At 32.9% G+C, this 27,749-nt stretch overlaps 1 protein-coding gene across 8 annotated transcripts in view; it reads left to right on the forward strand.

Moving 5' to 3' along the window:
- The window catches only part of RHOT1 (ras homolog family member T1), a 62,148-nt gene extending 35,028 nt beyond the window's left edge, over positions 1-27,120 (forward strand). Inside the window, exons 10-22 of one of the 8 annotated variants that reach the window (XM_079130445.1) lie at positions 5-113; positions 961-1,081; positions 4,719-4,803; positions 5,161-5,306; positions 6,381-6,481; positions 8,045-8,175; positions 8,841-8,924; positions 10,377-10,496; positions 11,460-11,662; positions 12,704-12,799; positions 14,415-14,537; positions 24,489-24,632; positions 26,045-27,120. In XM_079130445.1, coding sequence (XP_078986571.1) covers positions 5-113; positions 961-1,081; positions 4,719-4,803; positions 5,161-5,306; positions 6,381-6,481; positions 8,045-8,175; positions 8,841-8,924; positions 10,377-10,496; positions 11,460-11,662; positions 12,704-12,799; positions 14,415-14,537; positions 24,489-24,632; positions 26,045-26,162 — 1,581 coding nt within the window. In that variant the 3' untranslated portion in view covers positions 26,163-27,120. Of the gene's footprint in view, positions 1-4; positions 114-960; positions 1,082-4,718; positions 4,804-5,160; positions 5,307-6,380; positions 6,482-8,044; positions 8,176-8,840; positions 8,925-10,376; positions 10,497-11,459; positions 11,663-12,703; positions 12,800-14,414; positions 14,538-16,046; positions 20,278-24,488; positions 24,633-26,044 lie in introns of those variants that run through there. The other 7 variants (XM_079130447.1, XM_079130446.1, XM_079130449.1 and 4 more) reach the window with 7 other exon arrangements.
- Positions 27,121-27,749: the final 629 nt, after the last annotated feature.

The following is a 27,749-nucleotide window of genomic DNA, read 5'->3' on the forward strand; positions in this document are numbered from 1 at the left end:
CTAGAGAATTTGTTTCAATACTCCACTAGCTCCTCAAGCTCTGGAAGATGTCAAGAACGTAGTAAGAAAACACATAAGTGATGGTGTGGCTGACAGTGGATTGACACTGAAAGGTGGGTTAATGATGTTTTTCCACCCTTTTAAACTTATTATTTTTTGAAATTTCACAGAAGGCAAAGGTCTTTATAGCATTATTTATGCTTTAAGGAAATACCTAAAATCTGATTTGGATATTTAAGAGTTGGAAGATTGTCCATTGGTGGGGATTATCATCTGTACTATCACTATAAATTAGAAGTAGAAAAATTGGTTGAGGGTTGGGGTTGTAACTCAGAGGTAGAACGCTTGTCTAGCACATGTGAGGCACTGGGTTCTATTCTCAGCACCACATAAAAATAAATAAATAATGGTATTGTGCATATCTACAACTAAAAAAAAATTGATTCCATTTTAGGGATGGGCAGGACCATCCATCTAAGGGAAAGACATATCTGGAACAAATAAATTTATCTTAAAAATCTGTCCTACTCAAAAACAGTCTCTAAATAGAAATTATTTTTAGAGAATTTTGTCTGCTTTACCAACTATAGAATATTCCCTATTGAATATATTGTAGAACTGCAAGTGAAATGAGATGAAATTGAATCCCAGAATTTTCCATTATAGAAATAAACTCAAAATCTAAAAAATATTTTCATTTGCTTCTATCGTATAATTATGATACATGTATTCCTTGGAATGTAATTTTGGTCCTTTCATTTAGTGCTATCTTGCTGAACTGGGTGTATAGGTAACAGCTCTGAATTGAGCTCTGTTTCATTAAGATAGTTGTTAATTTTGTTTTGATCTCCACTGTGAAAACTGGTATATTTATATTTACATCTAGCTCTTGCTTTTATATGCTTTTCTCCATGTGACTCTGTACCTTCCTTCATATCTTCTGTATTTACTTTATTTCAGGATTTCTCTTTTTACATACACTGTTTATCCAGAGAGGGAGACATGAAACTACTTGGACTGTACTTCGAAGGTTTGGTTATGATGATGATTTGGATTTAACACCTGAATATTTATTCCCCCTGTACGTACCTTTGGTTTTCTAATTGATTTCACTTGCCAAGTTTTTTTTTTTTTTTTTTAAGTTGTTGATGGACCTTTTTATTTTATTTATTTATATTTGGTACTGAGAATCGAATCCAGGGCCTCACACATGCCAGGCAAGCACTACCATTGAGCTACAACCCCAGCCCACTTGCCAAATTAAGTTTTATTTAGCACACAGATAGGCAGGCTTCAAGCTCCTCAGGAATAATTTAGATTTATAGGCAGAGGTTTGTAGCAGGATTTCTCAGTTTTGGCACTATCAACATTTTAGACCAGGTAATTCATGTAGAGCCTGTCCTATGCATTGTAGGATGTTTAGCACATCCTTAGATGCCAGTAACACCTCTTTCTCTAACTGTGACAACCAAAAATGTCTCCAGAAATTGCCAGGTGTCACCTTAGAAACAAAATCATCCATACTTGACAGTCACTAACTTACAGCTGGGCTTGAACTCTTCCTCACAGAGAATACAAGTATTTTTTTTTTTTTATTCATTTTTCATAGGGAAGGAGAAAAAGAAGCCATATAAACTTGATTTTTGAGTCAAGAGATCAGAAATATGGTGGTTAGCATTTTTCATTAGTTCTTCAGTTTTATAGCCTGTTATTAGCTCAGGATAAAATATTTTCCCTGAACACCTGGTCTGTTTTATTTTCCTTTGATAATGCTGTTTAAGTACTGTTTATTTAAAAATGTGCCCAGCACCACCTCACATAGAAGAGTGACTTGCCATAGGATGCCTCTTCTTTACCCTGGGGACACCTCCTTCTTCTTCTTCTTCTTTTTTTTTTTTTTTGGTGTTGGTGGGGCTTGAACCCAGGGCCTTGTGCATGCAAGGCAAGCATTCTGCCAACTGAGCCATATCCCCAGCCCCATACCTGCTTTTTAAAGATCATGATTTCCCAAAATGCAGCCTTGCATCCTTTGGTCTTTCTTCCTCCCTTTTTCATAGTGTTTGTTTCATAATGTCTTTTTTAAATTTTAAAATAGCATCTCCAGCTGTCTATGTAGTGATTCTGAAAGACTTAGTTGTTTTCCTCTTCCCCATTGGAATCAGAGGTCTTTCAGATTAAATTCCTGGTCCATTAATCAGTTCTAAGTTGAAACTTTGCTTGTCTAAGGTACTAAATCTTGGCTTAAGTTAATTTTCCAGATTTTTCAATAAATACATAATGAATCTATTAGTCCTGGGACCCCTTCAAAAGTTTTCTTTCTTGTGCCATTTATGTGAATAAATACATTCTATAGGTGGTTACTTATTGCTTTTTTAAGACAGGAAACTCCATCTCTTATTGCTTTGTGACTTACACTAATCATGTCTGAGTGTCTTTATACTCTCTGCCTTAAAGTTTCTGTAAAATGGGGTTGGAGAGATAGCTCAGTTGGTAGAGTGCTTGCCTCACAAGCGTAAAGCCCTGGGTTTAATCCCCAGTACCACAAACAGTTTCTGTAAAATAATCCCCTAGAGCCCCCTTTTGCATTTTTATTTCTTATTAAATTTTCTGCTCTGTTCTTCATCTTGCTACTAGAATAGTGTACATACACATATACATACACAGAAATTTGGCCATGTCACTTCTCTTCAAGGCCCAGCATCAAGTCAAGCTTCTTAACATGGTATCTGAAGCCATTCATGATCGGCTCTGCTCATGCTCTCTCTCTGCCTTCATTCTAGATGTAAATACCAAACTTTTTAGTCCACAGAACATGTTGTTTCCTACTCCAGTCTTTTGCCTATGTTCTTTTCACTCTCCCTCCTTCTTCCTCCAATATAAATAATGCCTCATACTTCAAGTCTCAATTCAGGTAACAGTGACTCTTAGCAATATTGACACCTCCCACTCTCAGGCCAGGGATTTTCCCTTCCATGGAAAGGATGCTAGAAGAAAGCTCCTCTAGCATCCTTAGCACTTGCCTCATTCTGTTGAGATTTGTTTGTGGTCCACCTCCCACTCCAATGTGGTTCCTTAGAAGTAGAGAGCCTCTCATTATTAAAATGACAAAAAAAAAAAAAAATTGCTGGTAAGGATGGAAAGAAACTTTCATACTCTGTAGGTGGAAATGCAAATTAGTTCAGCCATTATGGGAAATACTATGGAATTTCCTCAAAACAACTGAAAATAGCGAGGCATGGTAACACATGTCCATAGTCCCAGCGACTTGGGAGGCTAAAGCAGGAGGATCCCAGTACAAGTGCAGGCCAGCCTCAGCAACTTAGCAAAACCCTGTCTCAAAATAATAAATAGAAAGGGCTTGGATTGTAGCTCAGTAATAGAATGTCCCTGTGTTCAATTCCTAGTACTGTAAAAAACAAAACAAAATAAAACAAACAAAAAATCCTGAAAATAGAGCTACCGTGTGATCCTACATCCCCACTATTAGTTATGGAAGCATTATATCAAAGAGATATCTGCACTCCTGTGTTATTTCATCACTAGTCACAATAGCCAGGATAAGGAATCAACAAAAGCATCAATCTATGGATGAATGAATTTTTTAAAACAGCATATATACATACAATTGAATATTATTCAGGCATAAAAAGGATGAAATCCTGTCATTTGTGCTAACATGGGTGGAACTGGATGATACTATGTTAAGTGAAATAAGCCAGGCACAGAAAGACAAATTCCACATTTTCTTACTCATTTTTATAAGCGAAGAAGGTTGATCATGAAGATTTGGAGAGTAGAATGGAAGTCATTAAAAGTAAAGAAGGGGAGAGACGCAGGGTAGATGGTTAATAATGGGTACCAAAATACAGTTGCAGAGGGAGTAGTTCTGTTTTGTAATAATGTAAGGTAACTATAGTCTATAACAATTTTCATTATTTTATTTATTTATATATATATATATTTTTTTTTTATGTGATACTGAGGATCTAACCCAGTGCCTCACATATACTAGGAAAGTGCTTTACCACTGAGCCACAACTCCAGCCCCAGTCTATAACAATTAATTGCACATCTCAGAATAATTAGAGAAGAATTTGAATGTTCCCAACACATAGAAATGATAATATTTGAAGAGATAGAAATGCTAATTATACTGATTTGATCATTATATGTTGTATACATGTATCAAACTGTAATATACAATTAAGTATAAATATTATATGTCAGTTTAAAAAAAAAGTAAGGAGCCTTTTTTTGATCTAATACCTACTTCAGTGAATTTGATTAATGTTTATTGAACTAAATTTAAGGTGGGTCAAAAAGATGAAATCAAGCAGAAACAGCATCTGTTCATATCATTTTCAAGTTATTACAATATTGGCATTAATATTAAGGTCATAATTGTGATGCTTTGTTATTGGAAGGACAAATCCATTGTAGTTTAAGCATTACTATTTATAAAATTTTTATTCCAGTGTGCTCTTCTGATATTTGGGAATATATCTATGTCATTTTGGAAAAAGCATTATTATGATTCTTATAAGGAGTGCCATACTCCAGATACTTACCCTGGGAAAGTCTAAATGGCTCCAGGAAAGGTAGTTTTATAAATGGTGGCATCCCACAAAAACACTTGTTGCAATTTTGTATTCATTTCTTAAATTAAATTTTAATATTTGATTAGTGATTTATTTTATTCTTAAATTTTTCATCAACAGGCTAAAAATACCTCCTGACTGCACTACTGAATTAAATCATCATGCATATTTGTTTCTCCAAAGCACCTTTGACAAACATGATTTGGTAAGCGTTTAACTGCAGTTTTCCATGATATATGGTAAAATATTCTTCTGTGAGAGATTTTTTTTGTTCCCTTAACAATGTGATACTTATGTATGTAGCCACAACTGTTCAAGCTCCTCAAGTTGAACTAGCAAAAATATTTTCTGCTTTTACTTTGTTTTCTTGAGGTGAAAAAGTCTAGTTTCTAATAGATTCATTCTTATGTTTTTATAGTTTTGATGAAATATAAACTTTCTTATTGTTCATTAATTTAGATTTTTAGAGGCAAGGCTTTCATAGACTAGGGGGCTTTTGTGTTTGTGAATTGTTCTCTTGAATATCTAAACATTACATATATACTTCCTTCTGTATTTTCAGGATAGAGACTGTGCTTTGTCACCTGATGAGTTGAAAGATTTATTTAAAGTTTTTCCTTATATACCTTGGGGACCAGATGTTAATAACACAGTATGTACAAATGAAAAAGGCTGGATAACCTACCAGGGATTCCTTTCCCAATGGACGTGAGTATAGAGCTCACTTCTTTCCTCTAGAATCACAACTAGTTTAAAATTGTGGTGTATTATATTCATCATTTCGTAAGCTTGTCAGATCCTATGAAGTGCTTCAATCATAACTCTCTCTTAAGCAGGATTTGTAGTGCTGCTGGGAATTATAAATGCTTTATACATTTATCAGAAGGGGATTATTTTCTTTTGGATGATATACTGGGACATGGTAATAAGTCATATCAAAAATGATCTAAGTTTTAACACTTTTTTGTTTAAAAAATTGGAAGGACTGGGGTTATGACTCAGTGGTAGAGTGCTCACCTAGCACATGTGAGGCCCTGGGTTTGATCCTCAGCACCACATGAAAAGAAAGAAAGAAAATAAAGATATTTAAAAAAAAAAAAGAAAATTGGAAATGTCATTGCTATTGCACAATTACTCTGGCATACAAGCAATAGCATATTTTATTGGACACTGAAGTCTTATTGCATTATTTATTGTTTTTGTTTGTTTTTAATGACTCTTAGTAAAATTTCGAGAAGATTTTTTACAGCCTTGTTATAGTCTGGTTGACATTGTGTTTAGGGTCTTCAGGGAATTCCCTGGTCTTGTGTGATGATGTAATTATTTTAATCTTGGTGAGACTTTTTCAACATTAGGATCTTTTTTCAAATACATAAGAAAGGATAACTTTCTCTCTGCTTTAAGAATGGCAGCATAGGAATCAGGAGTGGTAGTGCATGCCTTATAATCAATCCTGGCAACTTAGGAGATTGAAGGAAGAGTATCACAAGTTCAAGACCAGCCTGAGCAACTTAACAAAATCTTGTCTCAAAAAAAAGAAGTAAAATAAAAAAGTTTGAGGTTATAGCTCATCAGTAGAGTGCCTAGGGTTCAATCCCCAGTATCATGCCAAAAAAAAAAAAAAAAAAAGAATTACAGAGCCATGGTTGGGTATGTAGGAAACTGAAGTAGTGTGACAAACACTGGGTCTGGTAGGAAACATTTTTTGAGCTATTGGAAAATTTTTTTCCCCATGAATGTTCATTTAGGAACTTTTCACCTTATAAACCTTCCCTTTCTTAGGCTCACAACCTATTTAGATGTACAGCGGTGCTTAGAATATTTGGGCTATCTAGGCTATTCCATATTGACTGAACAAGAGTCTCAAGCTTCAGCCATTACAGGTAAGCATTGGCTACTATGCAATTTATGAATGGGAACATTTTTTAAAACTCCAGTTTCAAATGTTACAAAGAATAAAAGTAAACTCATCTTCCTTAATTTTCCATGTCTGCACTGTATTAGTTTTCCTCAAGATTTGGTACTTTCTTTTGAATTGACATGCCTGTATTTATTGTTAATCAAAAAAGAAAAGTAGAGCTTATGTTTCTAATATATTCCCTGGGAATACTCCACTGATGAAAATGTGGGTGAACTATGGATATTAAAGGGTTTACCAGTCTGTCTTGCATTTTAATTTTCTTTTAACATTAAGAACAATACCTATTAAAAAAAAAAAAAAAGAACAATACCTATAAACACTTGATCTTGAGTTCAGTCTTGAACTAATTATATATTTATCAACTTTGTAGTCCTTTTCCTTATTAATAAATCTTTCACAGATCTTTAATTGTAAACCACACATTCTTGCCAAAGCAATGTACTGCACTTAAAGGAAATTTGTAGGTATGAAAATAGGAAATTTAGCAATTGATCATTTCAGGATTATGTACCAGTTGGCGGACAATCTGCCATGTGTTACTGGAAGCTATTGTACATGAAGATAGCCTTCTTAAACTGACAGAACAAGTACCCTTTAAAGTTCTTAACCAATTAGTATTTAATTCAGCACCAGAGAGTAAGCAGCTAATTTCTAGCCAGCCATGAGGTTCTTTCACTCAAGAATATATTGTGGACATCTTTGCATATCAGTAAGTGTACTTCTATCTATCTCTAATGTGGAATAATGTGCCATTGTATGGATATTCTATAATTTACTTAACTATCACATAATTATTGTGTATTTCTATCACTTAAACTCTTTGCTATATAATCAGTAGTGCCTCTGATGAGCTCTACTGTAGTTGTACCTTAAGAAGTATAGCTTAAGGAGCTCTCTTTACCTCAAGAAGAGATGTACCATTTTCCTAATGATACAGTAGTGTTTCGTCATGCTTTCTTGACAGATTGATGCTGAGAGTCCAGCTAACCCCAGAGTGCAAATCTCTTTCCATGTGTAGATCCAGCTCTAAGAAGTTGCAGGTTTCAAATAACATCTTTTAATTAATAATTATGACAGTAATTTTTTTTGACAATATTGGCAATTAAACCCATAGCATTGCACTTGCTAGGAAAGCACTCTACTCTTGAGCTACACTCACACCCTATGTGACAATAACTTATCACAGGAAAAATTAGATAGAATATAATGTTAGACATATCCATTGTAATTTTTATTCATTTTAAGGGTATTTTCCTAGTGAAAATATACTGCTTATTTTATGCAAAATATCATTCACTACTGAAAATTCACTTTACAGTCAACTTTCAGAAATGCATCTTTTCCACTAAGTGATATTCTTCTGCATTATGTTTAGTACTTTATTTTACATACAGCTTGACTATTTTATGTGTTTTTGTAGATCAGATGATGCATAGAAGTGATAAACAGCAATACCTTATTTTGAGAAAGTGGAATGAAGGCTCCATGAGTCTGGTACATTTTTAGTGTTTCTTTTTCTTTTTAGTTACAAGAGATAAAAAGATAGACCTTCAGAAAAAACAGACTCAGAGAAATGTGTTCAGATGTAATGTAATTGGAATGAAAAGCTGTGGGAAAAGTGGAATTCTTCAGGCTCTTCTTGGAAGAAACTTAATGGTGAGAGTTCTCAGAATATAGAACTATATCTAACAAATTTCTATAGTCATGAGTTTATATAATTTTTACAGCTATTATTAACCTTTTTAGATGATTATTAGAGCTCATTGGCATATATATATAAGTAAAGTATTAGTAATATATATACGTATATTAGTAAAGTGTTTCATTGGTGTTAGCCAACTGTTTTTTTGTTTTTTTTTTTTCTTTTGGTACTGGAGATTGAATGTAGGGGTGCTCTACCACTGAGCTGCATCCCTAACCTTTCTATTTTTTGTTTTTTATTTTGAGACAGGGCATTGTTTGATTGCTGAGACTGGCCTCACAATCCTTCTGCCTTAGCTGCCCAAGTAGCTGGGATTAATATGCATGTGCCACTGTGCCTGCTATCATTTGACTCTTCTTTTTTTTTTTTTTTAATTTAACCTATATAGGGCATGATGTCATAGGAAGGCCAATATACTGCTTTTACGTATGCAAAACAAATGCATCTTTTGTCTTATACCCTAAGAACTAAAGAGCATAAAATTAATATCCCTTTTGTACTGATAAATAGTGTAGAGAAGAATGCCCTTTTATTTATAACCTACCTACACATATGTATGTATTGATGAAAACTAATAATTCCTTACTGTAAATTTTGAGATTTCTGGTTCTGTTTTCAGAGACAGAGGAAAATTCGTGATGATCATAAATCCTACTATGCGATTAATACTGTTTATGTATATGGACAAGAGAAATACTTGTTGGTAAGAAATTCTCAATATAAAAATTTTAATAGTTGGGTACATTTTAAAATGATAGAAATAAAATGACTTTAACGGCTGAATGTAGAACGTATGTATGATTCCTCCCCCCCGTTTGTTCCTTAGAATATTAATTCCTTTGATCTGTGTAATGATTACATGGGTATACACGTAAGTAAAAATTCATCTGTTTGTGCATTTAATTGTATGCTTGCTGTAACACAATAAGAATGTAAAACAGAAGAAAATGAACTTGCTTTTTAGTCTCCCATTTTGATTTTTTAAAAATTCTGCTTATGACTAAAAATTAATATAAAAACAGTGCTGGTACTCAGTTGTTTACCTGTAATCTGAATCAAGTTGATCTACTTAGCAGAAAGGAGTATAGCATAAAAGAATGTATGAAAGGATCTGACTAAAAAGATACCATGAAATACAGTAGAAAGAGGTTCAATTTAAGGTCCACCATTGATTAATTGTGTGCCCTTGGACAAGTGACTTATTTATTCTTTCTGAGCTTATTTCTTAATAAGTTAGCTCCTCAATGAAAAGCTCCTAACAAATAATAGATACTAGAAAAAATTCGTTTTACTTTCTATTTCTTTTTGGAAATATTTATTTTACCAGATTATCACATTGAGAATTACATATATTTTACTCTTTCTGATAAATGTCAGTTTCTTATTAAATCCTTTTGTCTCCTATTTTTCTCCTGTAAGTGTAGCTTTAGATATTGGGTACTCAGTTAATATTGTCAACTGTTAATTTTCTTGTTTTCTTGTTCTTACACTATTTTTGCAAATCATGTCTTTGATGTCTCTGACTATGCATACTATAGTAGTGTTTTATTTGAATACGTTGAGTCACAACTTCTTTTTTTTCTCCCCCAGTATTAAGGATTGAACCCAGGGCCTAGCACATGCTATACCACTGAGCTACATCCCTAGCCCAGGATATTTCTTTAAGAAATATTATAATAAACATTGAAAAGAGTAGACAATGAAGTAGAATAAAATGATTTTAATTAAAGAATCATTTGCTTTGTGTTTTTGTTAGGAGAGAAGTTAGTGTGGTAGAAAAAATAATACTTGGCAATTATATGAATTCAAATTTTGGTCTAATGACTTAGATATGATATCTTTTGTCATTAACTTAGTCTTCCTGGCCTGCCTCCTTATCTATAGAATGTAGACAACGCTCAGAAAGGTCCTGCCCAGTAGCAGTACATTAGTCAGTCACTAAATGCTAGCTTCTGTAGATTCTTAATCACCATTTTTAATGTGCAAACTCAGCAGATACTTGTTTATTTATACTTTCTTCTTCTAAAAATGGTCTGAAAAGTTATGATTAACCAGGAGTTTTTTATTAGGATGTCCAAATGAACAATCATAATACATCTTGACTTTATCAATGTTATGATACTTATGTTTCTCATTATCTTTTTCTTTTTACAAGTTGCATGATATCTCAGAATCGGAATTTCTAACTGAGGCTGAGATCATTTGTGATGTTGTATGCCTGGTATATGATGTCACTAACCCCAAATCCTTTGAATACTGTGCCAGGATTTTTAAGGTTTGTAGTTCTTACAGACTATGCTTAAAATAATTTATGTGGGTTTTAATGAATTTTGTGATGTTTCCTAACCAGAAAAATGCAACAAGATCATTTGTGGCACTTTTTAAAAAATATATACATCTTTGCCCTATTCCTAAAGGTTCTGGTTTTATTCTGCAGTAGAGTCCCAGACATCACATAACTCTGATTTGCATTCCTGGTTAAGAACTTTTGCATTAGTGAAAGGTTTTCTCAGCTGTTAGGACTGCATATGCTATTAATGCAGGAATAACAGCCAGAGACAAGAGGATAAACTAGAGGCTTGAAAAGTGTATTAGTCACTTCGAGATTATCAGCAAGATTCAATAGGAGGAAAAGCTATAGGTAGAAAGTATTTATTCTAACATTATTTTTAATAGCCCCAAATTGGAAATAATCCAGCTAACACTATTAAAAGATGGTTGTCCATATTATGATAAAATAATCTAAAAGATTAAACAACCATGAAAAATGATAGTTTTGAGTTCTGAAAAACAGGGAAGATACAATATTACATTTTGAAAGAGTTACAACTAGCATGACTGCAACTATACAAACATATATATAGATGCAAATACTTAAGGATTAAAGGAAATATAAAAGAATGAAAATAGTCGTGTTTAGTGTAGAAGTTAGGTGGATTTCTTTATTTCAAAATGTTTATTGTGTTTTTCTTAATGTAAAAAATATATTTTAAAAATTATAGTGAATCTAGAATTAGGATTGGTCTCTTTTGTTACCTGCATTAGAAAAGTGGTGCTAATCATATTTATTATATCATACTATCTTAGACCACTACCAAACTTTACTTCTCGGTTCATTTTTTTCTCTTTGAAACTGTTGTTGCTTTGCCTATCCAGAGAAAATTTTTAGTTCACATTGAATTAAATAGTAATTTTTGAATTCATCATCAGATTTTTATTTTATATTTTTATTCCATAGCAACACTTTATGGACAGCAGAATACCCTGTTTAATCATAGCTGCAAAATCAGACCTGCATGAAGTTAAACAAGAATATAGTATCTCACCTACTGATTTCTGCAGGAAACACAAAATGCCTCCACCTCAAGCCTTCACTTGCAATACTGCTGATGCACCCAGTAAGGATATCTTTGTTAAATTGACAACAATGGCTATGTACCCGTAAGTACCTGCTCTGTCTTCATTTTCATTTTGCATGGTTCATAATAACATTGCATGCCATTATTAGCCATGAGGGGGGAATCTTTGTCACATAGAAGTTGTTCAGCAACAGAAAGAGACTTTGAATGAGAAGGTACAAATTTGAGCAAATCCAAGTTTGGTTTGGGTACCATAGTAAGATAATATAAACAGTGCTTCTGACAATATTTGTATGTTTTTGAGAAGGCTGTAGCTCTCTTAACAGGATAATTCAATAAAGCACAGCCTTTCCCAGCATTAAAAAATAGTCCTACTGCAATAAAATGGGGTTGACATCATGTTGCTTTATGCATTTCCATACAAAAGTTCCTTTTTATATTTATCTGTTGGTTAATTGACCTTGAGTATGTGAAGGATTCTAAAATCTTTTGTCAATTTATGTTGAACTTATGTTTTATGTTTGAGTTCAGGATATTATGTCTTTTTTAAGTGCTATAAAAAAGTAGTTATAATTGGAATTTTCACTATGTAAATGTTTTGCATTAAGGGTTTTGAGCCATAAATTTCATGTACATTTATTATATATCTATACATACGTATATGTACAAGCACATAACTGGTCATCTTTATAATTTACTAACTACCTTAAAATTGCATGATTCTTAATGGCATTCTCCTTAAATAGTGTGTTTGTATAAATCCTGTTTTGTTAACAAAATAGTTTTTCAGGCAGTGCGTTTCTCAGGTCTTTATAGTGTGTGCTATATTTTATTATATTAGTCTCTAAATTATTTTTCTTTTTATGAAAATGACAGTGTAAAATAGAGTAATAATCAAACACTGCTATAAACTGAGGTTTTCTAGAAAGGTATTAATTTGTAAAGACTTAAATTCAGAGTTAATTTTACTGGTATTCCATTAACTAGCATTTTTTTAAAAATGCAACAAACCTTTAAATTTCTATTTGTATTAAAAGACAAGTCATTCCTATTAATATAAGATAAGCACAATTTTATTTATGTTTTACCTTTGCTTTAAAACTCTCATGTATGTTATCTACAGAGAGGATCATTACAGAGACAGACTCTCCCGAGACATGGGCAACACTGATAGAATAGAGAATTTGAGAAAAATCTGGGTCTTTCTAAAAACTGCTTTGTAAGTTACTTTTTCTTTATGACTTCTGTAGAATTTTATTTACATTTTCTTATAGGGTGACCAAATCTCCTTTCTTGCTATAATTAACATTTAGTAATTATCTAGAAACGCACTGCTTGGTCAGACTTACTGCCTAACTGTTTATTATGGTGTCATCTTTACTATGTAAATGTACTTTAAAAATCTTGTAAATAACTGCAACTGTGTTTTTAGATCTGCATCGTTAATTCTTGTGTGTGTGTATATATGATAAATGTACATACATGGACACTTGTTTATATGGTTAATCCCAAACTACTTCTCATGAAGCATCTCCCTGTTGCTAAGCATACTTTGCATCTCTCCTTTTTGGTGGGTGGAGCCTTGTGTATGTTGAAGAGTCAGATTCAATTTATAAAATAACAGATGGATTCCAGTATGACAGCTGGCAGTGACTTAGTAGCAGTGCTATGTTCATCATCACAAGTCAGGTTTTAAAAAGGAATGTCTTGAGCATTAATTTTCAAAATTAATTCTTGTTTTTCTCCATGTTGAGAATTAGGCATTATTGGGATGCTGCTAATCTCCACAACCATGCTACCGTGTGCTGTGGTCTCATCAGATCTTACAAGCTAAGCCAAGTCAGATTGGGCCAGTCCTTTGACTGAGAAGCCTCTCAAAATGATCAGGTGTTACAGGAAGTGATGGCATTGATTCATCAGGTGGCGCTCTTCTGAATGGGTTCTGCGCCAGTGCCTCTTCACGGGTGGTGTGATGGTTTTGTATGTCTGAGTGGCTCCGATCACTGAACAGTCATTGGAGACCCCCCTTACTTTGGTAGATAGGGCCTAGGTGATATGGGTTGCCCCATGTGCCTTCACCTTCTAGTGCAACTCCACTCAACCAGAAAGGAGTCAGAAAGCCTCCCTAAATTTCATATCTAATTTCAATTGGATTCATTGTTGATTTTTACATCCTTACTCAGAGTTTCATACTATCATACTTAGCTGCTGTGTTTTGGTGGCAGATGAAATCAACCCTATATTTTGTTGGAAATTTATGAAGCACTTTGATTTCCTTTGGGAACCAGGGTGCTTGATGAATTAAAGACAATATTGTTCATATCTTCTCAGGGTTGAATATATTTGTCTTTTGGCTCTTTTATGTATTTGTCAGTCTTCTCCTTCCTGGTTTCCAGGCATGTGTGTATGCTGAGGGAGGAGGAGGGAATGGTTATTTAAAATGCTAGCAAACCTTGTCCTTTTGGTGGGTGCTATGGCTTACTCAATTTTTATTTTTATTAATTTAGATGAGGGTGCCATCTATTGCTGTGCATACTTATTCCACTAAAGCTCATATAATAATAATTCCATTCCCCCCTCCAAAAGAACCAAAGTGTTTAGATAATTTTCTCTAGACTTTCTATAGGGAGGGAGGAGGAAGCTATTGCTGCTTATTCTGTTTCTGGTAAATGTGGAATTCTGCACAACTTTAGCATGGCCCACACTGTCCTTTTTTCTTTCTACAAAGAGTGTTGCTTATGCCTAAATCTTTTTTTTTTTTAAGTTGGCACACCCTGACTTGTGCCATATTTGTAAGTAAGAACTCAACCCTGTCCTTCTGTGTGTTTTCGCAGCCATGCCCGGTTACGCTGTATGTGCACCTGCAACAGGTGTACATTTTGCATCTGTCAGAACTTCCTCAACTCAGACTTGCTGCAATCTGTAAAGAACAAAATCTTCACTGCAGTTCTTAACAGGTTCTTAACTTTATTTACTGGGTACCAGGCATTCTGTTAAAATACAAAAGAAAAAAAGTGGGTAACTATTTATTATACAGATACTCACTACATACACAACAAACCAACTGACACCCAACTAACTTCCACTAAAATTCTGTGACCTCAGTGTTCAGTTTTGGAAACATCCATAATAATGTTTTTAAGTTAATAAGTATATTTCGAGGACTGTAAAAAAAAAACTTTTGAATTTTTCTCATTAATTCTTTAGGAAAGTTAAATTATCTTTCATATTAGAAGCTAATGTGTAGGGAGATTAAAATCTTTTGGCTGTAGGTCCTAGAAATAGATTAGGACTTTTGTAGTAAGGAAAAGACACATTCATCCCAAGTAAAAAATGTTATTTTGCTGTTCTCAGCTAACATTCAGATAATGTATTTTAGTAAAACTCTACTAATGTGAACAATATTTTGGATTTGAAAAAACTATTCTTGAAACTATTTATAATCTACCTTTACTTATAAAATAAGTACCTGAAATGCTTATTTGAAAAAAACATGGTTTCTGGCAATGAGGATAATAACCAGTTTTAAGGACTCAAAAGAGTATGGAAAAAGAAAAAAAAAAAGATGTGAAGTATTGTTTTTTCAGGTCTTATTATTGAGCCAAAATGTGAAATGTTCCTATAAAATAATGTGCTTTTTGGAAAGAAAAAGGGGAAAAAAAAATGTATACATTCCCTTAAAGCAATGAACTTGGAAGGTTATATTCTTATTCTGATCTTGCTGCCTTTGTTCAAATCAGTTTTATTTTTTCTGAGCATTTAAGACCTATGTGGTATTAATTGTATCTGATTGTTAAATTTATATGTGACAGGATGAATTAGGTATTTGAAATCACTTAAATGTCATTGAGATCTGGGCTTGATTACGATGGATGATCAAGCTAAATAATAGATTTTTATTAGAAATGAGTCAGTTATTTATTCCATCATTGGACACTTGCTGAAGAGTAGATTCCAGGTGGATTAAATGATCATGATTTATGTCAACCAGCAATATAGTAGTTGTGTCTGTGAAATTGTTAGCTATTTCTTACGTGAGTCAGAAACTGATTTTGAAGGCATTTTAAAAGCATTTCAATGATGTTTTGAGCACTAGCAGCTCTGGAATAAGAATGCAGCCATCTCAGGGACTGCTTTGAAGGGATTACCACATTCATTTGTAAAGTTCTGCTTCTGTTCTTCGAGTGGTACCTTGTAAATGAGTAACCCAGATAGATTCCCTCGTGATGACTGGCTGAAAAAAATACAAGGCTAGTTCAAACCAAACAACATTCAGGAGCTCCAGTGTTGGGAATCCTAGTGCTGGAAGAGATTCTGGAATTCATCTGGCCTAACCTCCTGTTAGCAAGCCTTCCTGAGAGAGTACTGTTTATTTGCTTATGGCTTTCTTCTTTGGTGAGGGTTTTTGCTTTTGCTTTTATTTTTTTAAAACTAAAATGTTTTCCCTATAACTTTCTCTCCTTTAGTTTTAGTTCTGCCCTTTAGAACAACATACGACTATTCTACTCCCTCTTCAACATAGCAATCCTTCAGACATTGAAGACGACCATCATGTCTCCCCTAATTTTCTCTTCTCCAGGTAGAACATCCCCATTTCTTTCAGCCTTTTAAAAAAATTAGACCATCTAGTGACCTCATCATTCTTGGTTGTTCTCATCTGAAAGCCCCTTAAGTTCTCAGAGTACCTCTTAATTGGTGCCACCAAGGATGGATAACAGTTTTGCAGATGTGGTCTGACTAGTTCAGAACAGTGGGCAGTCTTGTTCCACACTTAAGATAACATCTATCCAGTGCATGAATTAACTTTTTAGCACCCTATCCTACTGTCCACATATTATTATCTGGGGGCTAATTGAAATTTAAAAAAATTTTTTTGTATGATGTGCTATTAAAGCAGATGTCCCTTCCTTTCTAATTGTGTATTTGATCTTTGAATCTTAAATGCAGATACATATGTATCTCTATTAAATGTCATATTCTTTTTGATCCATTTGTTCTAGGTCAATCATTTCAAACATTATTTCTACCATTTGTCCCATTATATATCTCTCTCAGTATTTTGTTATTTGCAAATTTGGTAGACATGTCTTACCTTTCAAGTTACTGATAAAAAAATAATGTCAAATACCCAGAGGTTGGAGAGAGAGAGAAGTAAAGCAAACAAACCGGATAGTACCTCACTAGGCAACTCCTTGCCAATGACAGGTTTAGAATTCCTGGGGAAGGAATTTTCAGTCAATTAAAAATATGTTATTATCCAGCTCATATTTTATCTTGTCTTATCAGAGATTTCAGAAAGGATTTTTCTGAAATCAATGTATAATTTTTGCCACACTCTTCTGACCCATCAATGTAGTAAGTACATCTAAATAGGAAGTATTTGATATCTTATTTTTTATGCACCTATCTTAGCTCCCAGTAATTGCTCATCACAAGCTACATGTCTTGTTATTAATTCTAGATTGTTCATGATAGCAGATTAATTAACTGTCTACATTTTTGGTAACAATTTTTTTCCTAGGATGGTTTAATCAGCTTCCAACTTAAGATGTGCCTTAAATTGATGTACTTATTCATAAATTACCCACAGTAAATCCTCAAATAGAAGTCAATATATTTTGTCATATCTATTTATATACTGGAAATAATTTAATAGTAGTGTCAGCACACATACTGACATCTGGTAATCAAAAATGAGTAGGATGAGTAGGGAAACCAGTGTACTTTTCAAAGAACTCCTCTCTTATCCCTGTTGGTACTTCAATCATTCATTTGATGGAAGTACAGTGGAATTTTAGGGGTTCTCTGTTGAAGTTCTAGTGTTTGTAAAAAGATGTAGATAATTAAGGTAATTCAAAAACTCAGTTCCTGCAAGATCCAAATGGATAATAAAAAGAAATGAAAATAGCCAAAGTAAAAGAAACAAGGAAAGATGCGGTCTATGGCTCCATCTAAAAAGAGGCAGCCACTGTTCGATGTATCTCTTAGTTGTATAAGCCCAGTGTTGCTATGTTTTCTGATTCTATAAAAGATTAGAAATCAAGATTTTTATGTGAAATTTCCTGATATTTAAAGAATAACAACTTTAAAATTTGAAAGTACTAATCAGAACAAAGCATGTTTATAATAGGTCACTAATTTATAATCTTAGTATTAAGGCCTGGAATCATGAAAATGAAAGCAATAAAAGGGATACCTAATGAATGAAAATGCCACTGTTCACCTCTACCCCACAGTTTACTTCTTTCCACACAAAAGTTTTGGATGATGGAGTGAGAAAAGAACCTCCTTTCCCTATTACTTCTCAGGTATCGGCAGCCTTTGGTGGTTGGTCACAATTGGTTTACATGTTAGATATATCTTAATGTTGAATAAGCAGAAGAAAGATTAATGAACTAATTAAAAGTCATTTAAGGATTATTTTATTTCATTCCTACTTAACACTAAGTCTTGTATCTTTGTTTCTAGAAATCAGAACTTCCATGCTTAGTATTTGCTTTAGAATTCACTGTAAAAGATTCTAAAAGTTTTGTCATTTTTATTTAAGCCAAAAGCTTCATTAAGTGTATGGAAAGAGCCAGGCACAGTGGTGTACACTAGTAATTCCAGTGACTCAGAAGGCTGAGGCAGGAGCTCAGCAACTTAGCAAGACCCTGTCTTAGAAAAATAAAAAGAGCTGGGGATGCTTTAGTGGTAAAGCACTCCTGAGTTCAATCCCCAGTATCACCAAAAAAAAGAAGAAGAAAGAAAAAGAAAAAAATAGACAAAGAATTAAATTAACAGACAAATATCAGTACATACATTCTGGTCTCAAATTAGCACATTGTTTTAGTGTACTTATTAAAATGTTAGTCATTGAGATAGGAATTACTACCAGATAAAATACACGTTTGAGGTCACATTCTCCTGCCCTCTCATACTTCACTCTCCCCATGCCCCCAACACCTTGATTTATTCATTCATAATATTTCCAGTACCTGCTTTGGATAGTAACCTGCTATGAAGTGGGGCATAATTGAAGATGAAGATATGTAACCTGCCTTTATCTTTCTAAATATTATATCATTGGAATGGGGCTGTGACTCAGTGGTAGAGCGCTCACCTAGCATGCATGAAGCCCTGGGTTTGATCCTCAGTACCACATAAAAATAAAATAAAGGTATTGTGTCTACCTACAACTAAAATAAAATATTAAAAATAAGCAAATAAATATTATATCATTAAGATGTTTCTTTTAAATCTTGGTTACATTTTTAGTGACTTTAGTTTGTCATAGTGAAACAACCTGCTATTATCTGATGATGAGTTTAGGCAGTTTCAGTGAGTTAATTTCTGAAAATTTAGATTTTTCCTCTTTTACCAGAAAAAGGAAAAAAGTCTTTGTTCTTGAGCTTTTTTACTAACACTATATACTTTAAGTAGAAAGTACTAATAAAGGGCTGGAGCTGGGGCCCAGTGGCAGAGCATTTATCTAGCTTGTGTGGGTGTGGGACACTGGGTTCAATCCTTAGCACCACATTAAAAAAAAAAAAAAAAAACGGGGCTGGGGTTGTGGCTCAGTAGTAGCATGCTCACCTAGCATGCATGAGGCTCTGGGTTCAGACCTCAGCACCACCTAAAAATAAAATAAAGGTATTGTGTCACCTACAACTAAAATATATTTTAAAAATTAAATAAAGGCATTCTGGTCATCTACAACTACAAAAAAGTTTTAAAAAAGAAAGTACTAATAAAAATGTTTTTCTTTCCAATTTAATTGATTATATATTCAACATGGAATAGTGTTAAATTACACAGGTATCTATCTCATCTGTACCTTTGTTCTTTGGTAATTACGGTCTCACCCTTCAAATCCGGATAGGTTTATGGTTTTTTTTTTTTTTTTTTGAGGGGGAGGATAATTTATGAATAACTAGAATTGTTTTGAATTTAAATACATTTGGAGGATGATTAACATGTGGTCAGATGATTTTAATCTTTTGGAATGCTTTCATTTCCAGTGGTATAAATCATGCTACTGGGGAAAAACACTTCTTGAATTTTAATTTTTAAGTACTTTTTAAGTATGAAAGTATTAAGCTGGTTGTGTAGGAATGAGCTTGATTGTTGGTTTGAACTACCCAGGATGTTTATTTATTAAGTATTTATTATTCTGACTTGAGAACACTCCTACTTTGCATGAGAATGTTACTGTATTGTAGTGTGCTATGAATTTAATTGTCCTTTCCTTAGGCATTCATTTTCTTGTTTGTCTGTGGTACTTAATTGCCTAGTTTTTTTTGTTGTTGTTGTTTTTTGTTTTCTTTAATACTTAATCTTTTTCCTAGCTAGGTTTCTGTGTATAATTCTCCCACTTCTCCTCAACTATAATTTAATCAAAATTGTTATGATTTTTCAATGTGATTTCCTTTGGTACATATTTTGATTTTAGGATATTTTTTCATTCCCATTTTATTATTTGCATTAGCCATATAAATTATTTGTCCATGTTACTTCTTAAGTTCAATAGTAACATTTTACTTTGGCAACTAAGAACATAATTCGCATTATTTAAAGAGACCTAAAGATATGATGGACAGTTATCCTACCATTGTTTTTTTACACTACTTTTAATGTATTTTTAAATTGACTGTATGTAACATTTATTTTAAGCCACTCGTTAATGATTTACTTCATTTACCCATATTGCTTTACTAATCACCCAAGTTCCTTATGTAATTTAAACTCATGTTATTTCATATGGAAGCCCTTTTTTAAAAGAAAGAATTTTACTATCGACAGACCAAACTGAACTGTTTTTTTCATAGGATTGCCTTCTGAAGAGGATGGTTCTTAGAATCTTAATGTTAGAATTTGGGAAGCTGAGAGTTCTTAGAATATCTGTTATAGTAAAATAACACATTCAAGGAAATTCTGTTTTAGTTTCTTATGAAACTCGTACATTCCTTGTATGAAAGTTCTTAGGAAATGTTCTTTGAATTTGTACACAGTCAGATTTAAAAGTATATAAGAGTTTGTGTTACAGATTCTAATAAACTGCTGCTGCTCATAATTTTTTTAAAAAATTACCATTTGGTTAGTATGTTAAAGGACATGAGAAGGTAGAGTTTGCATAATTTTATCTTTAAATATCTCTACTTAATTAGATATTGGAGCATTTCCTCTGTACCTACGATCATTTATAAATTTGGATTTTTCTGCTCAATGAAGCATTTCTTGATATTGGCATATATCTGTGTTCTTTCCCAAAGCATGCTCAGTTAACAGCTTGCTTATGATTTGAGTTGGAATTCATCTTTACTATATACTATATCAACTTCTTAACCTATTTTGAGAAATATTTTATTAAAATATTTCATGTCTTCCAGTTCAGTTAGGAGAATTATTATTAGCAGTGCTGGGGATATAACTCCCTGTAGAGCAGTTGCCCAGCATGCCCAAGGCCCTGAGTTCTTTTTCCAGCATTGCAAAAAAAAAAAAAAAGGAAGAAAGAAAGAAAGAAAAGGAAAAAATACATACATATTATTTATATATATTATTAACTAATGATATTATTATTAGAAATAAATATAGAAAATGACAGGTAGAAACATTTGCAGGAATTAAAGGCAGGAGGTCCAGAATTATTTTTTCTACTTTTTTTTAATAGCAGACTATTTAGAAACAGAAAACTTTATTGTTTTGGTGACCTCAGGATAGTTTTCAACTTGATATGTAATTACAGATAAGAAAAGGTAGGGCCGGGGCTGGGGCTAAGTGGTAGAGCACTTGTCTAGCATGTGTGAGGCACTGGGTTTGATCCTCAGCACTACATCAAAATAAATAAGTAAAATAAGTATTATGTCCATTTAAAATTTTTTTTTAAAATAAGGAAAGGTAATATATGATAACTTTGTGCCCTAGTAACTTTAAGTACACATGCATTACAGTTATATTGGCCATTTCAAATTGTTTTTTTAAATTTGTATGTGAGATATATAAATGAGTAGAGTTACAGAATTAGAAGACCATTCATACTAGTGTATTTGTTTACCTCTGAGTTCTATTTGGAAAGGATAAAATGGCAAGATGAGAGGAATGAAAAACTCATTCATTTTTGAGAAGTGTAGGAATACTGATAAAAATTACTCTCTGGGTGGAGCTACTCTAAATGTCTTACCTTTGCTGCTTTTGTGTATGTTCTGCTAAATTTTTCTTTTCCTTGATATAATAGCCAGTAGTCTTAAGATAAAATTGATTAATATCTAAATCTTTCAGAGATTTGAAATTCTAAATTTTGCAGGCTTTTAGGTCTCTGCAATATAGTTTCTACATTGTCCATATAAAGTCCTGTGACAGATTATTAAAACGAAAATCCTTATTTTGAAGTAACTAGAATAAACTTAATTCCTTTGGACCCTTTAGAATTTGGTATTTTATGCATTTGATAATTTCCCCTTACTTATTATTTAAACATAGTGAGTCAATAAAATATTTTAGTTCATGTTTTTATCATCACCATAAATTGATGAGTTAATCAAATGCATTTTTGTATGCCTTCTTTAAGGTATTCAGTACAAAGTCCACAGTAATTTTGGTGATCTTGTATATGCCGTATGGGACTGTTCATACAAACAATTCATTTAACTCTTTATTGCCTGAATTTTGAAACATTTTCTTCTTGTATTATTAAAAAGAAACCATAATAATACCCAAGTCAGAACATGTTGCTTCTCATACCTGTGTGGAAGAGAGCTTGACAGCTAATATACAGCTTGGCCCTAAGCATTTCTAAGCCAGCATTTGCTACCTAAGAATCTAAATGCTCTGACAAGCTTCAAATAATTAATTAGGGTTATGTTTCAGCATTATTTCTTAGGTTCTAAAAAGAGATACTGCTGAACTAAATGATCTTATTCTAAATATAGTAGGAAAAATTGGTGTTCTGCTATATCATTGGATACAAAAAGAACCTCTATATACATACACATTTTTGACTCTGTAATGTTCATTTCTGTGAGATCTATCTTAAGAAAAATATCCTAAATAGAAAAATCTTATGTAGAAAGATACTCATTACTTTATTTTTAGTCATCAGTAAATGGAGACAGCCAGAATAAGAGAATGGAATATAATGCAGCTATTTAAAATAGTATTTCTATAATCTATGGAAAAATTCTTATAGTAAGGTTATATATAAATATATAATATGTGCTAATATTTATGTAAATTATACATTGTGTTTGAAGCTATCTAAAAATGCATAGAAACAGATGTAAAAGGAAGTACTCAAAATTTAGGTACTTTAGTTTCTTTTCTTCCTACTTTGCTTTATTTTCCATATATTTTCTAATGAGTGTATATTACTTTTTTATAGTTGAAAAGAAAATAAACTTTAAAAAGGAAGAAAAGTTGCATGATAAGATATTATAATTTATTCTGATGATATATGTGAGTCATTTTGAAAGAATTGTTTTTGAATGTGGAAGAATTATTTCTGCTTGAGTTTAAGAGATGAACTAGGGTACAGTTTTATAAAACGGTTTGAGACCAGAAATGAGAAACATAAGTCAGTTTTTTATACTTACTTTGGGGACACATTTAAGATCACACTATTCTGTTTTCAGATAGTATCGGTTATCTAAGCAATGACAAGTATGCCATCCATTATAAATACTTTCTCTTTTATAAATACAGCCTGGTAGTGCAGCTTTTAAATGTTCAGTAAAGATATAAAATAGTATTCTAATATAAAGATAAAAAATAGTATCCCATGTCTAAAAGTATCTTAAACAATTTCTATAACATTGATGGAGCCATTGAAATATGTTTTGAGTTAATAGTTGCCTTATGTTTTAAACTGGCTTAAGTATGTATCTATACTGTTTGATATATAAAACCATACCTTTGTTTTACCTTTGAAGGGGGCTGGAGATATAGCTCAGTTGGTAGAGTGCTTGCTGGCATTCACAAGGCCCAGGTTCAATCCCCAATACCACCAAAAAAAAAAAAAAAAAAAAAAAAAAGATTCCATTACCTTTGAAGGCTATACCATAGCTTGGGGAAAATTGCAGTTACATCTTGAAATGCAGAAGAAAACTAAGCAATAATGTCAGTCAGAATGCTTTTATTCATGAATGGTAATACTGTCCTGAAACACAACAAAGGGAGCTGTGTGAAACAGATATCCCTATTTAAAGAATATTCACAAGAAGTCGTTTTGACTGATCTTCATTGTGATTATGACTAGCTTTAACCCTAATCCCTTTCTTACCCCAGTTAATGTAAAAATTGAAAAACAAAAACAAAATCAGTGCTTATCAGTGAAGATAAGCACCGGGAAGCCAAAGCTGAAGCAAAAGCTCTAATAGATATTTTGCCTCTTTTCACTTGAAATTCTGCACATCACTATTAGAGATATAAACATTGTTATTCTTATCACAGGTCCTTGGTGGTCTATGAGTTTGGGATGTTGGAGTCAGTTTTTCATAGATGTATATTTGTAATTTTTGATAGTTTTGAATTATAGAAGCATCAATAAATTTCATGACTAATGATTGCTAACCCCATTTTGAATGAATACTCATGGTTATCACATGTTGTCAGGTATTGTTTATGGTATTGTTTTCAAGGACTTCTTTTAGTGTTTCAGATATACCAAGACTAGCCTCAGAGTGATATATAGAATGTATGTAATAGTCTTAGGTTTCCTTGTTTGGTGTGTGAATGTTTAAGAGTACATACAGAAATTTTTTTAGGTTTGGCAATTTGCTAGGGAATACATTCATTTTAATTATAGAAGGCATGAGGCACATCATATAGGGTGGCAACTCAGTATACGTGTGGGATGTTTAATTGAGAGATGTTATTTTGAGTCCCTTCTTTCGTGAATTCTGCTGTGAACTGCAAACTGTGCATGTGTATAAAAGGTTAAGAGCCCGGGTAGCTGAGTGGGGTGCCATGCTGTTAGCAGACGACGAAGGCAGTATTACTCATCAGGTGCACGCCGTCAGCTCTGTGGAAGATTCCATCTTCATGGAGTCATCTCATGGTCCACTTTTTCTTGAAGCCAGGTAACATTTCCCACAAAAATGGGTTGGCCTTGTTGGAGTTTATCCAGCTAGAAAAACTGAAACCTAAATATTCTCCTCCCTAACTTTTTTTAAAAAATGAAACATTGCCCATTGAAAGAACTAACTTGCAAGGTAGAATGAACCTGTGTTATCACTATGCTTTGTAAAAAATAATCGTGAGGAGTGATTTTTTTTTTTTTTAATAGAAACTAGTGAGGGTGAGAAATGGGAATGGTGTGTGTTGCTTGGTCATGGTGATGAGCATGGAACACTGACTTGTGGACTTTTGTTTCTAGGGATGTACAGACTGCATTTTATGATAACTAATCTGATTATTCTGTGACTTACTGAGGACAGTAGTTTTGTGCAATTTGAATTCTTGGCTCCTAACTTTTGCATATATCAGTGTCTTGGTCTTTTAATGAAGTCTCACTTTTGCTTCAATCTGTTCAACTTAGTTGTAAAATAACCTAAACTAGACAGTGTCTCTAAGCTTTTAATTCTGGAAGTTTTTTACGTCACCTCAGTTGTGTTCACTTAACTAAGACTTTAGTGACACTTGAATAAAATGTTCCAACCTTTACTTTAAAGCTTTATCCTCTTCATGGTAAGCTGTCATACTTGAGACTCTTAAGGGTGCTTAGCAGTGTTATTAACTGAGCATGCTCCAAACTCAGTTTGTGGTACAGGCTGTCCTTGTTCTTGTCATGCATCATATGGTTTCTTTTATGTCATTACCTTCCAACCCATCATGTTACATTATGTCCTTTATTTGGTATCATTATCACTGCCTGTTTGACTAACATCAGGGTTTTGTTTTTGTTTTTGTTTTCTCTTTAATTAGCAGTAACCAAATTAATGCAAACTGGTAAATCTTACCCATTGCCCTTGGGATTTTTTGGGTAAACTCAGTGTTTCCAAAGTTGACTTTAATCATTGCTCTTAAAAAAGTATTGTCACTTGTCGCTTAACTGCTTACAAGATAGCTTTTGGTTCCTGGGACAGAAGATTGTATCTTATTTACATTCCATGAATATGACCCTCAAAACTGTAAGAATGCAGCATTAATTCTCATTTCACAGGACCATGGTGGCATTAAAAAGTGGTGGGTTGATTTATCTAATTTCATTTTCCATGTGAAGAAAATTTCAAAATTTTAGATGCTGATTTCCAAGTAATAGCAAAGATATTTGCCTTTACTGATTTGTCTGCATTATATTCTTTTCTTAAGATAATGGTTATCTAAGCAATGTGTGTACATGACTATATTGATAAACATTTTGGTAAGCATTACTGTATGCAATTAGCCTGACAAGTGTGCTAATACTTCCCTAAAAGTAGATTGTTATATGACTGGTATGAGATTTCCTACTAATCATGTTTTAAATATTAATTATATTTTCTGGCTACAGGCATGTGACACAAGCTGACCTCAAGAGCTCCACGTTTTGGCTCCGAGCAAGTTTTGGTGCTACTGTTTTTGCAGTTTTGGGGTTTGCTATGTACAAAGCATTATTGAAACAGCGATGATTAAAAAAAATATTGGCCCTACCAAAAAGATACTTTTATGTACATTCTGAATGCTTTAAATTCTGCTAGAAATATTGAGATATTTATATGCAGAGTTACTTTATTAATATTTGTAATTCATGCATAAGAGTATTTTAATGATAGTAATAACTGCAGTATTGACTAGCATATGGAAAGAAAACAGCTTCATAGCCAAACTAAAACAGCTACATTTCAGAGGCCAAAAGGGAATATTTTGTAAATAATGTATATATTCAGGTAAAATATGGTCTCCCAAACCAAGTTCTAGAAATGTTTCTAGACGTTTCTATATGGTATTGTTAGTGCTCACTTGGCTCACTCTCCTAGGTTTAAGTCAGCCCAGAGATTATATTTACTCATGGATCACTTGTTTATTTCACATTTGGGTACATGAGGCACAATTTGCCATTTTCTCTCCATTTTTAAAAACATACAAGTCAGTGTCTGCTTACCAACACAATTTACTTTCAATCACTTATGGTTGGCCAGCCTTGAAGCCATTGTGCAGTCTAGAAAATTGTATAGCTGAGTGTGCACTCTCCTTTAAGGAGGCAGTAAGGTAAAAGCAATTAGCTGAGGCGTTCTCTATGTGATTATGTTGCTTCCTTTGTCGGTATGTGAAATTTTATAGCCCTTTCAATCAAATGAGAAAAATAATTTGTATATTATCACTGTTTTTAGTTTAAATAAACAAGTTACCCTACTACTGTTGGATTTCCACCCAAAGTATAAATCATTCTATAATGGCTATGTCTATTATAGTGTATTACAGTAGCTGCATGTGTCATGAAGTGTTCTATATCTGCTAGGATAACCTAGAAGCAGCACTTTTTTAAAATGGTAAAATAAATCTAATGAATATAAACTCATGATAAACCTATTTTTTCCATCATTGACCTTTTCAAGTATTTAAATAAATAAATGCTGTGTACTGTGATCTTGAGTTTTTTGTCTTACAAAGTAAATATTTCTGCACAGATATGAGTCAAGTCCTCTGGTTTCTATCTTTCTTACTTTGAAAATTTTTATACAAAAAAAAATTAGGAAAGTAGTGAAGTATGATTTATAAGTTTAAGAGGATATCTATTTAAAAGTCATAAGGAAATATATTCCTAGAAAAGGTCAATTGTTCCCCCCCACACATATACCTAAATAATATGACTTCTGTTATGGTTTACATGTTTGTTTTCTCCATTAACATGATTTTTCTCCTTTACTGTTCTGAGGAACATTTTCTCATAAAATTACACTTCTTAAACATCTAGTGACAGTATAACTCACTAACTGTAAGCTTATAAAGTAGTATACACCATATTTACTTGTCTATACTTCTTTCTCCTCCCTACACATTTTTATTCTAAATTTGAGGAAAAGAGAAAGTAAACAAAAATCTGGTGGTTCCTCATTTTTATTATTTTATGTCAGTTACACAGCTTTTAATGACAGTTAATATCTTCTTCCAAGTTTTTTTTTTTCCATTTTGACTACAATATTGTTTTAAATGAATGTGCTTTATAGAAAATTACATTTTTGAGGCGAGGAAAGAAGTGGTTTGCCAAGAGGTGA

Source organism: Sciurus vulgaris, assembly GCF_902686455.1.
Source record: "Sciurus vulgaris genome assembly, chromosome: 3".
In the NCBI taxonomy this organism is placed as follows: domain Eukaryota; kingdom Metazoa; phylum Chordata; class Mammalia; order Rodentia; family Sciuridae; genus Sciurus; species Sciurus vulgaris.